Below are 13,564 nucleotides of genomic sequence, written 5' to 3' on the forward strand. Positions count from 1 at the left end.
ACAAAATTAATTGTGCAGATAACAGCATATGCAGGGCATGCGGAGAAGATGACGAAACACTGGAACATTTTCTCTTCCAATGCCCCGCTTTCGCAAACATCAGATCCCAGTTTTTAGGGAACGACACAAAACCAGATCTTTATCAGGTAATGGTATATGACCTGAAACAATAAAGGGATTTTGTTAAGGGCACAGAATTCCTTAAACAAAATACGACAGAGTCCCCTTCTTCAAATAAATTTAGTCTAGAGCGCACAACAGGCCTACTTCTGCCTTAAGTGTAAGTCCACCAGGACATGTAGCAATTACTCGCCCCTCTTTTCAACCTAACCTAACCTAACCTAACCTAGTACTTTTTCGTACAAATATAAGTCGAATTTCCAAAAACTCTTTGGTACATCTTTCTGACTCTCTATCAGTGATCCTTATTTCGAACTTCGGTATTCTAGCTCTTCCCGTACCCGTCTAGTTCGAATTTCCAAAAACCCAGCCTTATCTCATGCCCACTAGGGTTATGACTTTTTGACATTTTTCCTCAAAAATGATTTCCTGTAGCAGGGATGAATGAACTTTTGCCTAGTAATCACTATGCTATCGTTTATTCCATTGAAATATAAAAAAGTTCACGCACAAATCGATTTTAAAAAATAATTTTTTGAAAAATTATATGAGATTAAATTTTTTTTTTTTAAAAAATTATTTCTTGTTGCACGAATGAATAAATATAAGCCTACTAATAACTATAATAACGTTTATTTCATTCAAATATTAAAAAAGTCTCGAAAAAAGTCACTTTCAAAAAATTTTAATTCTTTGTTTTTTGTTAAAAAATTATATTTTTGAATAAAAGCGTTTACGACATTTTTACGATTCTCAGAATTGAAGAAAAATAGTGAGAAATTAATTTTATGTCATTTTAATTATCTCATGTGGCTCTAAAGTTTATTTCCAATTATATATCTGTTTTCAGTGACTTCAAAAAATTGCCCATAATTTTGATAGATTCAAATTTTAAAATCATTTTGTGCGTGAGGTTTTTTCACCGAATCACCTTATAATTAAGATTTTATGTAATCTTATGGCAAAACTCATCACGCTATGATACAGGGATATGAGGTTATAAAAAAGTCATATCCCTAATGCCCACACACCAAGAACAAACCACACTTAAAATTGCATCCCTTAGCTTTAGCCGTTTAATCTGGGTGATGTTCTGTCTGTTACTCATTTATCACTAAGCTCTTTTATATATTAAGATTAAAAAAACAAGAAATATTATGCCAGAGAAGAAAATATTTATTTATTTTTATAATTTAATGGGCAAAACTTTCAACGAACTCGTTCATTGTAGCAAAAAATTCACTTCTTTCTTAACATTCTCCCAGAGTACAGGACGACAAATCTTCATTGAATACAGTTCCTGCGGGACACTCCATATGCCTCAAACTACCACTGAGCGCCGAACAATAGTAATATTTGCGACAATCCTCAGTATCGGCAAATAAGCCAAGTTCGGAACAAACTTTGGGTTGTATCGAAGATTGTGGCGGATTAGGTGGAGCTGGTGATGTCATCTGAACGGAAGGATTATTTACCACTTCCATGTTGGGTGGCAAATTTGGCAATTGATTACCCGGCAACATAGAACGACAATAATATCCATCGAAGACCTCACCATCATCACAGCGATACAATGTAGGATATAGGATACGTTCATCTTGATTGGTACTTGCTTTGCAAATGTAAAATATGTTGGGACTCATGGGCCAACCGTGGGCATCGCCAGCATTTTCACAAACAAACTGTTGTTGTTGGCAAACGGCATGCGTCAGGGTCAAGGAACATTGGCCAGTGGCGGGATTGAATGCCTTATCGCCACCACAATCAACACTGGCCGATACCAATGTGGGTCCCACAAAGTAGCACATATGATATTTTTGACAATCATATGGATCGGGGAAAACACCATGGGAGGTACAAGGGAAATTACCTTCGGCACTGAATGGATGGCATGGTCCGGTCTCATTGCTACATTTACCCAGCAATGAATTGCAATAGAAACCATTTTGAACATCACATGTCTCAACGGGTATATTGACCCAGCCGGTAGAATGTTTGACACACGTAGCCAAGAGGTCACACGATTCACATATGGGTCCAGGCGACTGACGTCCTTCACAGGTGCTTGTTTCACGTGGTTGAATTTGAAATTGTCTTCTGTTGATAGGGCGATGGTTGTAGACGGCTGCCAGGGATAAATCAACCGCGAAGAGCTAAAAATGAGAAGAAAATTGTTTGTCATAAAGCTTTGAGAAAATGTGAACAAAATATTTACATATACATGGGGATTTCTGAATGAAATCGGACACTTTTTCAAAATGAGGTTTTTTGATTTCCTTTATTTGTTGGTCCAATATTGTTCCAATTTAAAAAAATTGTATGTTTTATCAATTATTTAATAAAAAGTAGACAAAATTTGCAATGCCAAAATTTGGATGCAATTTTCGCGATTTAATATTTAGAATCAAATTTTAACAATGAATTGACCCCTTCGATTTTCTTGAAAAATTTTTGTATTAAACTACGATTAATAAAAAAACTAAGTTTTATTTGGTAGTGGGATTCGAATAATTACTATTTTATCTACATTTTTGAAAATTTGCCAATAAAGGTCCATGGCCCATATAATGGTATCGTACGATTTTCGTTATGTTGAGAATTTTAGCTTCATTTTTCGATCGAACTACCTGTAATTTGCCATTTAAGGTTCCCAGTGATCACAAAACTTCTCCATTAAAAACATAGGTCAATGTTTTCGTATAGCCCCCATATAACGGTACCTCCCGATTTTCGGTATTTTAAGAATTCAAGCTACATTTTATTTACCAATCTATCTGTTATTAAAAATTTTAGGTTAACAGTGGTCACTAAACTTCTCCATTAAAAATTGTTAAGATAGGTCCATATTTTGTTATAGCCATCATATAAGAGTACCTCTCGATTTCCGGTTGTTGTATATGTTAATATTTGTAAGAGTATATGTAATGCATAAGCATTACATATACTCACAACAATTACTACTTTAGTCTTAAAACTTTTAATGTAATTTTATAATCAAAGTAACCTTTGCTATTTTGTATAATGTCAATCAATATTGAAAATAAATGTATTCATTCTGTTGTACACACTTATTGAAATTAGACGTTCTAATATAACATGGTGTCAGGTGTACCAAAATTCTAAAAAATAATTTTCTGGAAATAAGCAGAATGGAAGAAAAGAATTCAAAGAATCAAACGTTTGCTGCCGCTTTATCCACAATGGATTTTAAAGCTACCAATCTTGCAAAGGAATGGAAGACATGGCATACAAAATTCAAGATTTTTCTAAGAGCATCAAATCTGGAATCAGAGGCTGACAAGCGAAAGGTTGCGTTGCTGTTACATCATCTTGGAAGTCAGTCGTTGGAGATCTTTAATTCCTTTGATGTGGATATTGATACAGTTAAGTATGAGGATCTAGTGCGATTGTTGGGGTCACATTTTACTCCAAAGGCAAATATTGTGATGGAAAGGCACAGATTTTTCACGTGTAAGCAGCAAGAAAATCAAACAATTGATGAATACGCAACAATGCTGAAAAATTTGAGTTTGAACTGCGAATTTGGAAATTTGAAGAATGATTTGGTTCGAGACATCTTCATATGTGGATTGTCACATAAGTACTATAATATCAAAGAACGGCTTCTGACAGAGGACAAAATTAATATAGAAAAAGCAATTGAAATAGCCAACAATATGGTGTTGGCCAAAGCGAATGTGATGACACTGCAAGAAGATGAATTTCTGGAAGGTGCTGTTAATGTTGTAAGAAAAACAAATTCAGGAAGAATTTTCAATTTCAAACCGAACAATGTCAAAAGTGAAAACGGAAATTGCCCAAAATGTGGCCAGAATCACAAATACAAGTGCCCAGCCGAAGGGGCAAAATGTTACAAATGCAACAAATTTAATCATTTTGCTCGAATGTGTATGAACCGAAAGAAATTTGTCAAGCAGATGCAGGCAGATGAAGGAGAAGCGGATGAAAGTGAAGATAATCAACGAGATTTTGATTTATTTGTTGGAGTTTTAAACCAAAGGGGCAAATCGTCGGCTGAATGGAACGTGGAGGTAGTGGTGAAAAATAAAAAGATACAGTGTCAGATAGATACAGGTGCACAGGCGAATATAATGTCGGCAGACACGGCTGGAATGCTGAAAATCAAAGATAACCTCAAGAAAAGTGCTACGAGAATCTTTACGTTTAGTGGAGAAAGAATACCAATTCTTGGAGTAGTTGACGTTAAGTTTTATTATAAAGAACAGGTATTTTATTCTAAATTTTATGTAGTAAATATGTCCTGCAAGTGTATTATTGGTTTAGAGACCGCTACAGATATGGATTTGATTAGACAGGTTAATAATATTTCTACCAAAAATAAATTAGTTGAAAAATATTCAGATGTTTTTCAAGGCCTTGGTCTTTTGCAAAAGGAATGCAATCTAAAACTTAGGGATGGTATTGAGCCGGTGGTTGAACCACCTCGTAGAATTCCATTCAAAATGTATAAAAGTTTAAAAGAAGAATTAGATCGCATGGTTAAAATGGGGGTAATAGCCCCAGTGAGTGAGCCAACGGATTGGGTGAGTTCAATAGTTCTTGTAAGCAAACCAAATGGCACTATAAGACTTTGTTTGGACCCAAGACATTTAAATAAAGCAGTAATGAGACCACAGCATCCATTTCCCAATATAGAGGAATGTAAAGCAAAACTTAGTGGAGCAAAAATTTTTTCAGCGCTAGATGCCAAAAGTGCTTTCTGGATGGTGCCATTAGATGACAAGTCCTCCAAGCTTTGTGCATTTAATACACCTTTTGGACGTTATTGTTTCCTAAGATTGCCTTTCGGTATTAATGCGGCCCCCGAAATATTTCATGCCGAAATGGTAAGACTATTTGGTGACATTCCCGGGTTGGTAATATATATTGACGATTTTTTAATTTATTCATCCAATGTAGAAGAACATTTAAGAACTTTAGAGATGGTGTTAGAAAGAGCTAGGAAAGTGGGACTTAGATTTAATGAATCAAAATGCAAATTTTTACAACATAAAATAAAGTTTTTGGGTCATATTTTTGATAATTCAGGTGTCCGAGCCGATGACGAAAAGATAAGAGCAATAGTTAGTATGCCAAGGCCAGAAAATGTTAAAGATTTGCAGAGATTTTTGGGTATGATTAATTACTTGGGTTCCTTCATAGAAAATCTTTCGTTGAAGAACAAGCATCTTAGGGAACTTTTACGAAATGACGTCTTATGGCATTGGTCAGCTCATCATGAAAAAGAGTTTAACGATTTAAAAAACGAGATTACGAAAGCTCCAGTCCTTACTTATTTTAATCCCAATAAAGATTTGGTGTTATCGGTGGATGCTTCGAAATCTGCATTAGGTGCTACAATTTTGCAGGAAAGAAGACCAATTGCATATGCATCGGCATCTTTAACTGATTGCCAGCAAAATTATGCACAAATTGAAAAAGAGTTGTTCGCTATTTTATTTGGCTGTACAAAGTTTCATCAATACATTTATGGGAATAAGGTAATAGTGGAAACAGATCATAAGCCCTTAGTCACATTATTTGATAAACCACTATTTAAAATTCCACCAAGACTTCAACGTTTTATGCTGCGTTTACAATGCTATAATCTCGTAGTTAGATATAAACCAGGAAGGGAATTGAAAATAGCGGATACACTATCAAGAGCTCCCCTAAGAGATGTGGCCATGGCAGAACTTGATGAGGAAATATCACTTCACTGCAATTTTATATATTCTTCTCTAGAGAGTTCATTCGCAGACATGGATGTAGTGAAGGAAGAAAGTAAAAAGGACGAAACATTTTTAAAATTATTTAAATATGTTAAGGAAGGATGGCCTAAGAGTAGAACAAATTTGGACCAAGATGTTATGCCTTACTTTAAGATAAGGGATGAACTAACAATTCTGAATGACATTTTATTAAAAGGCAATCAGGTTGTGATCCCAAAGAATATGCGAAAAAAAGTATTGCAGGGGATTCATGAAGGACACATGGGTGTATCAAGGTGTCAAAATCTTGCGCGCCAGACTGTATATTGGCCCAATATGAATAGTGAAATAGAAAATCTTGTATCAAATTGTGAGGTGTGTTTGAAATACAAAAAATCGAATACTAGACCAGAGATTTTGCCACACGAAATTGTAGATGTCCCATGGTACAAAGTGGGATGCGATCTTTTTGAATACAAGAATAAAATGTATATACTTGTTGTCGATTATTATTCAAAGTATATAGAAGTCGAATATCTAAATAATGGTTATAACAGTAGGAACGTGGTTAGTAAGTTAAAATCCATATTTGCACGGCATGGGATACCTAACATATTTATGTCTGACAATGGCCCGCCTTTTAGTTCAAAGGAATTTAAAATTTTTTGTCGCGACTGGGAAATTGAACATATTACGTCAAGTCCATTTTTACCAAGGTCAAATGGGTTAGCAGAACGGTCTGTGCAGACAGTAAAGAAAATGTTATTGAAATCGTCCGAGAGTAATTCTGATCCCTATGTGGCTTTATTGCATTATAGAACAACGCCAAAAGGTAATATGCCTAGTCCTTCTGAATTGCTTATGTCTAGATCCTTACGCACTAAAGTTCCATCAATGTTAGTCCATCACGAACCAAAAGTAGTTGACAAAAATGAGTATAGGGCAAAGCTACAGACGAACTTAAAGAAAACTTCAGAGTACTACAATAAAAAGTCCAAGGTCTTGAAGCCAGTTGGTGACGGCGATAAGGTCATGTTTAAGAAAACACCATCCAGCTATTGGCAACCTGGGGAAATTATAGAAACATGCAAAGAGCCAAGGTCTTTTGTAGTTTTAGATGAGGATGGTTCAATGTATAGGAGAAGCCAAGAGCACATAACAAAGAGAGCTTCTGAAGAACCGAAAGAGCAAATAAATGTATGTAATGATACATCAGAAATTAACGAGGTAGATAATCTTATTTATAGTGATATTAATAGGGATGAATTTCCAGTGGAAAATAACCACAGCAAAGAAAATAAGGAAACTTATGTAACGAAAAGAGGTAGAGAGGTTAGGAAGCCAAAAAGGTTTGCTGAAGAATAATTATTTTTATCATTAATATTAAATATAATGTATTATGCTATATAATACTTGTTTGTGTGTAAAAGGGAGATGTTGTATATGTTAATATTTGTAAGAGTATATGTAATGCATAAGCATTACATATACTCACAACAATTACTACTTTAGTCTTAAAACTTTTAATGTAATTTTATAATCAAAGTAACCTTTGCTATTTTGTATAATGTCAATCAATATTGAAAATAAATGTATTCATTCTGTTGTACACACTTATTGAAATTAGACGTTCTAATATAACACCGGTATTTCGAGGATTTTACCTTGATTTCCGGTATTTAGAGAACTATCTGTTATTGGACATTTGAGGCTCTCTGCAGTCACGAAACATCTCCAACAAAAATTGTAAATTGTAAACATAGGTCCATGTTTTGGTATAGCCCCCATACAAAGGTACCTCTCGATTTCCGGTGTTTCCAGGGTTTTAGTTTAATTTGTTATCGAACTATCTGTTATTGGCTCCATGCAGCCACGAACAAAAATTGTCAACATAGGCCCATGTTTTAGTTTAGACCCCCATATAACGGTACCTCTCGATTTCTGGTATTTTTAGGTTTTAGCTACATTCTTTGACCGAACTACGTGTTAGTGAACATTTAAGGTTTCTAGTGGTCACAAAACATATCCTGTAATCATTGTAAACATAGATCCACGTTTTAGTATAGCCCCCCATATAACAGTACCTCCCAATTTTAGGTATTTTGAGGATTTTATCTACATTTGTTGACCGGTTATTTAACATTTCCCGGGAATGAGGAATGTTCATTCACATTTTTCTGGGAATGAAAAAAAAAACGGGAATTCCCAAGCCCTATCCTAAAGAAAAAACCATGAGCGGTGTTGACTTGGCTCAACGTCCCATGAATATTTCAAACTTTTTACCTCAACACCTTCTTCAAAGCAAGTCACCCATTCTGGAGCAGCAGTTAACGTGGAAAAAAATGCGGAGGAACGTGGCAAGATGTATTCTCTTGGCGAACAATGCCAAACTTTCTCCACTAATAAATTAATTGTTTTAAAATTTTAAAACAACGACAATGGGATAAAGCCAGACTATTTAAAAAAAAACATGTTTTAAAATGATGTAACTTTTGAAGTAAAAATATTAGTTTGGGACCCCCATAAGCAACCAAAATTTCGTGACCATCTGATCAAAATTGCTACCTGTAACGTGATTGCAAAAAAATTAAAGAATTAGATGCACTACCGACAATTGTGGTATCTCCCTTGTTTGACCGCCTTCGCCAAACTACTTTACACCAATGTAAAGGTAATATTTTCTTCTTCCATTGACAGACCTTGCCGTTGGAATATCCCTACTAGAAGTCGATATATTCACAAAGAATTAAACTTTGAATTTGTCTCCACATGAGTTTTACCCCATTCCGACGCCTAAATATTATCCGACTATCACCAAAATCAATAGGCCAATCCGATCAAAATTCTAACCTGTAGCGTAATTACAAAAAATGGAAAAATTGGATATATTACACTTACGCCAACATAATTCGTATTAATATAAAGGAGATCTTTTCTTCTTCCATTGACGGACTTTCCTTTTGGAATACCCCTACCAGAAGCGGATATATTCGCATAAGAAAAAATGTTGACTTTTCTCCACATAAGATTTTTGCTTATTCCGACTCCTAAATATTATCCGACCATCACCAAACTTAATAGGCTTCTTCCTCTGTGGGACCCGCATCAACTCCCCAAAAATTCGTGACGATCCGATCAAAATTGCGAATATAAAGGAGATCTTTTCTTCTTCCATTGACGGACTTTCCTTTTGGAATACTCCTACCAGAAGCGGAGATATTCGCATAAGAAAAAATGTTGACTTTTCACCACATAACATTTTTGCTTTTTCCGACTCCTGAATATTATCCGACCATCAGCGAACTTAATAGGCTTCTTCCTCTGTGGGACCCGCATCAACTCCCAAAAAATTCGTGACGATCCGATCAAAATTGCGACCTGTAGCGTGATTACAAAAAATTGGAAAATGGGAATTATTACCGACTATTGTGATATATCTGTTGTTTGACTACCTACGACAAATTACTTTACATCGTTGTAAAGGTGATATAATTGGAAAATAATCGTGGCCTGTTGAGCGATTTCCTGAAAATTCGCCTTTGGCCCCCGTCCGAAGTACTATGGAAATAAAGATCGGTCAAGGGGCACGGGTTATCGTCAACCGATCATCATAAATTTTTCTATAAATCTTTTTTTAGCCGCAATAATGAACTGGTAAAGTTTTTTATCGATTGTACCATAAATGCGGCTTTTAGGGAGTTTTCTAGAAAATTTACCTCTCGTCCCATACAATTTACTGTGGAAACAAAGATCATTTTGGTGGCACGGTCAACGTTAAACGATAGCCATCAAATTTCATATACATATAAGGTTTTTGGATCAAATGGCAAAATTATGGGCCACACACTATACTGCGAAACTGCTACTTCCGATGAACCATTTTATACGTGTGTGATTGACTAGTGTGTGGAGTTTCTTAAAACCAATTTGTAAGAAATGGTAAATTATCCCACATAACGCGATTTTGACTTGAAGTTTCCAAAATTTTTAATTCCATCACAATATAATATTTTTTATTTTCAATGGTTGTTTGTTGATTTCATGAATAATAAACAAAATTCATCGGATTGATAGGGTTTCATTTTCTATATGCTGACTCGACTGGGTACATATGCTGACTCGACTGCTTACCTTGCTTGCTTCTTATAAAATAATAAAAAGAAAAGGGCAACCTAATCCAAAATTTGCTCGGTCTTCTTTATTCTTTTATTTTTATTATGTCAGAAATGAAGAAAGGCAATGGAGCCAGGCAACGAGGCTGCTTATGTACCCAGGCCTTAAATACTTCAACTTTTCAAATACTGTATTGGACATATAATGTATATTTCCTTAAATAATTGCTCTGTTCCAGAAACTATTATATTTTAACTTTCTTTTAAATTTATAAAGAAAAAAATTATAAAAATATTGAAAATATGTAGTAGACTCTTGCAGTTCTAGAACAGAGCAAAAATAAGTAGATTTCGAATATATTATCTTAAGATTTTTTTGATAATAAGGAATTTATTCCAAAAATATTTTCTCAATTTTTTTACGGCAAATAAGTAGCCCAAATACATAAATATTGTAAATAAATACTTTAAAATACCGTCAAAATAGCTGAAAGGCGCCACATTTTGTTGAACTTTGACCTTGCTGCCGTCGTCGTCGTCGAAGTCAGCATCTACTTTGGCGAATCTGTTTGAAGAGTTTGTCTGGTCACAAATCCTCTTTTGAATAACCAAAATACAAAATCACTCGGCTATTCTCTGTTCTATTTTTGTTTGTAACACTTTAATAATAATATGGGTTCCTTTTTCGTTTTTGTTTTGTGTTTTGGAAACGTTTTTTTTTTCACTTTTAATGTTCTTATTTGTGTTCTTTCACCGAAAATCAATGAATCTCTAAAATGGTTTCTTTGTTCGATTTGAAGAAGTCTTGTTAAGAGTTTCGAGTATCTGAATTCTATGGATTGATAAGCAAATTGTGAAATGTTTTTATACGAACATGTGTCTGTTTGGAGATAACTTCACTTTGCGTTGCGGACGGACCCTCCGCATCTATGAAGGTGCCTTGGTGTGTGTGTGTTTGTACCTTCAACATCATCATTATGTTTGGTGATAACTTACTTTATGTTGCTTTCAGAAGTCGTAATTTTAAACTTTTAGGCCAACACTTTTTGTGGAACTAGTTTTTGCTTTTTAACTTTTTTGTTGTGTAAATAGAAAAAAATCACTTTTTTTTCGCTTGCGGCGGGAAAGAGTCAATATTTTCCCAATCGGAAAGAGTAACCAAATATTTGAGGCATTTCAACACTTCGTTTGTGACGGCATCAAACAAATTTCATTTGAGTGTGTATTATTTGTCAAGTGTATCGGTGGAAGCAGTGCCATTACCATCGCCATTAGCACTTACAGAATCGTATTAGAGGCCTCTGAGTAAATAAACAGAGAGTTGAATAAAAAATAACAATTTTAAAATTGGTTAGTAATAGTCATAAAAAAGTAAAAAAAAATCTTTTTTATTTTGCCTTAATTAATATTATGATTTGTATACCCTACTCATTATTTGCGATCCTATAAAGTACATGCATTCCTTATCTTGCATGTCCATTAGGGTGGCCCAAAAAACGACGAAGTTTTTTTTTTTTTTAAACGCAAGCCCCCTATTTTTCCATTTGATCCAAAAACGGTGCCACCGGAGGGATCCTTTTCCCATAGTAAAATTTTACAGCTAAAACATTTTCTTTAGACCCATACCGGTAGGTCCTGCGGTATTCAAGCAAAATCCTGAAGACCTGAGAAAAACATCTGAATGCTTGATCTGAACTTCTATATCTCAAACACGGTAAAATAAATGAAAATATTACGTAGGTCAATCTCGTACAGAATTTTCACTGCTACAACATTTTCGTTAGTCCCATTTCGATAGTACTTGCGGTTTCCAAGCAAAATCGTGAAAACCTAAAAAACCTCTAAAAATGTCAACTTGAATCGCGATTTATTTAAAAAGCGCTCTGGCGATTTTTTTTTGTTTTTTGATTTTTCTCGTCTACGAATATTGCAGTTTCAGAATCCACAAAAACATCCCATTTAGAGGTTGTTTACACTATCTATCAATGTCATATGACACGAAATAAAAACATTCCATATCTACCCACGCAGGCAATCTGGAGACGTAATTTTATTACATTTATGCTGGTGTGGACGCACAAAGTAAATGGCGCAAGGAAAATCCCCAATATTGCACATATTAGCGACTATATAATGATGGAAAATTTCATGTCATATGACATTTACATATAGTGTAAACTACCCCTTAAAGTTGCTTCAAGAGCACCGTGTATACCACTATTTGTGGAGGGTGTTATAAGTTGGTTTTTTACAAAAAGTTTTATCGCAATTTTGATTGGATCGTCACGAAATTTTGGTTGTTAATAGGGGTACCACAGCACAAAAAAAAAACTTATTTGGAGGAAAGGCCAACGCACAGAGGGGAATAATAGGCCTAAAGTTGCTCAATACTCAAAATATGAAAACCGTTTTTTTATGAAAAAAATGTTGAGAAACAACAACCTGACTCTTTTCTACATTTGCTATAACCATCCGCAACTTTGTAAGATTACCAATACAATACAGGAGTCGGTGGAAGTCTGCCATACTGAAAACAAAAATATACATGTTCGAATACTTATAAATTAGGAGTATATTAAAGCGATATTTTCGCGAAAATGTATATTTTTCAAAATTTATTGTTTTTGTACAGTCTCCGAACAAGATAGGCTTTTAAAATTTTCAAATTGTTTTAGCATCTTTACTCTTTAATAATGGTGACACATATCCCCTTTCATGCATATTTATACCCTATACCACAATGTGGAAAAGGGTATTATAAGTTTGTTTTGGTAAAAATTCATGTAACACCGCGAAATATTCGTCGGAGACCCCCAATGTGGTATACCAATCTTCATATCTCGACGAGATAAAGCGATTTTGAGATGTGTGTCCGTCCGTCCCTCCGTCCGTCCGTCTGTCCATTATAAATTGTAAACACGCTCCAGGCCGCAATTATGGACAGATCGTCACGAAATTTTGTATGGAGGTCGGGTTCAGATCAGAATAGATCCCTATTCTTATTGGTGATGATCGTGAAATATTTAGCAGGTGAAATGGACCAAAAACATAATATTTATCCAATTTTCTAGCGGCTCTGTAGGTCTCAATAATAGTCCGATCGACGCGTAATTTTAAATATGGTAAGAGTATATCACAAAGGATAAGCTTGCAATTTGAGATGGCGATCGGATAATATTTAGAGGGTTAAGTGGACCAAAACTTTTGTGTGAAAATTGTGAAATTTTTTAATATACAGCTTATATCTTAATTCTTGGAAGTGACATTCCGCACAAGTGAGATATACTTGAAAGTGGAACGATTGACCTTTCAATTGATGCCAATTGTATAGGGCTGCATGATTAGATAACAGAGTTACAGCCTAATATATTCTGTTATTTGTTTGTAGTGTAATAATAAACTCGCTAGAAGTCGCAATTATACATCAGCAGTCACGAAATTTTGCACCGGGTACGAGTATAGGTCGAAAAAGATGCCTACAATTTTGAATGATGATCTGATATTCTTTAGCGGGTGAAATGGACCATTACTTTTGTATGAAAAATATAAAAATTTTATTTTTGGTCGATATTTTAATTCCTTGAGGACATATACTAAAAC

At 34.7% G+C, this 13,564-nt stretch overlaps 1 protein-coding gene across 2 annotated transcripts; it reads right to left on the reverse strand.

Moving 5' to 3' along the window:
• Window positions 1-1,288: 1,288 nt before the first annotated feature.
• Window positions 1,289-10,704, reverse strand: LOC141402229 (uncharacterized). Of its 2 annotated transcripts, none has more exons than XM_073983101.1 (2): window positions 10,441-10,704; window positions 1,289-2,273 (listed from the first exon to the last, which is right to left on the reverse strand). In XM_073983101.1, the coding sequence occupies exons 1-2, from the start codon at window positions 10,513-10,515 to the stop codon at window positions 1,371-1,373; spliced, it is 978 nt and encodes a 325-aa protein (XP_073839202.1). In that variant the 5' UTR covers window positions 10,516-10,704; the 3' UTR covers window positions 1,289-1,370. The 2 variants fall into 2 exon arrangements, with proteins under 2 accessions (XP_073839202.1, XP_073839201.1); XM_073983100.1 differs by lacking the exon at window positions 10,441-10,704 and adding an exon at window positions 8,751-9,016 and having other exon boundaries at window positions 1,295-2,273.
• Between the last annotated feature and the right edge of the window lie 2,860 nt (window positions 10,705-13,564).

Source organism: Musca autumnalis, unplaced genomic scaffold (genome assembly GCF_047663935.1).
Source record: "Musca autumnalis isolate F117 unplaced genomic scaffold, ASM4766393v1 scaffold_4, whole genome shotgun sequence".
Lineage (NCBI taxonomy): Eukaryota > Metazoa > Arthropoda > Insecta > Diptera > Muscidae > Musca > Musca autumnalis.

Bases quoted from the DNA above. Each gene is read 5' to 3' on its own strand.
- LOC141402229 (XM_073983100.1), bottom strand. From the start codon at position 8,876: ATGTGGAGAAAAGTCAACATTTTTTCTTATGCGAATATATCCGCTTCT. The intron at 2,274-8,750 runs GTAAGTGTAATA...TCTCATTTTTAG, and splicing joins TTAATACGAATTATGTTGGC to CTCTTCGCGGTTGATTTATC.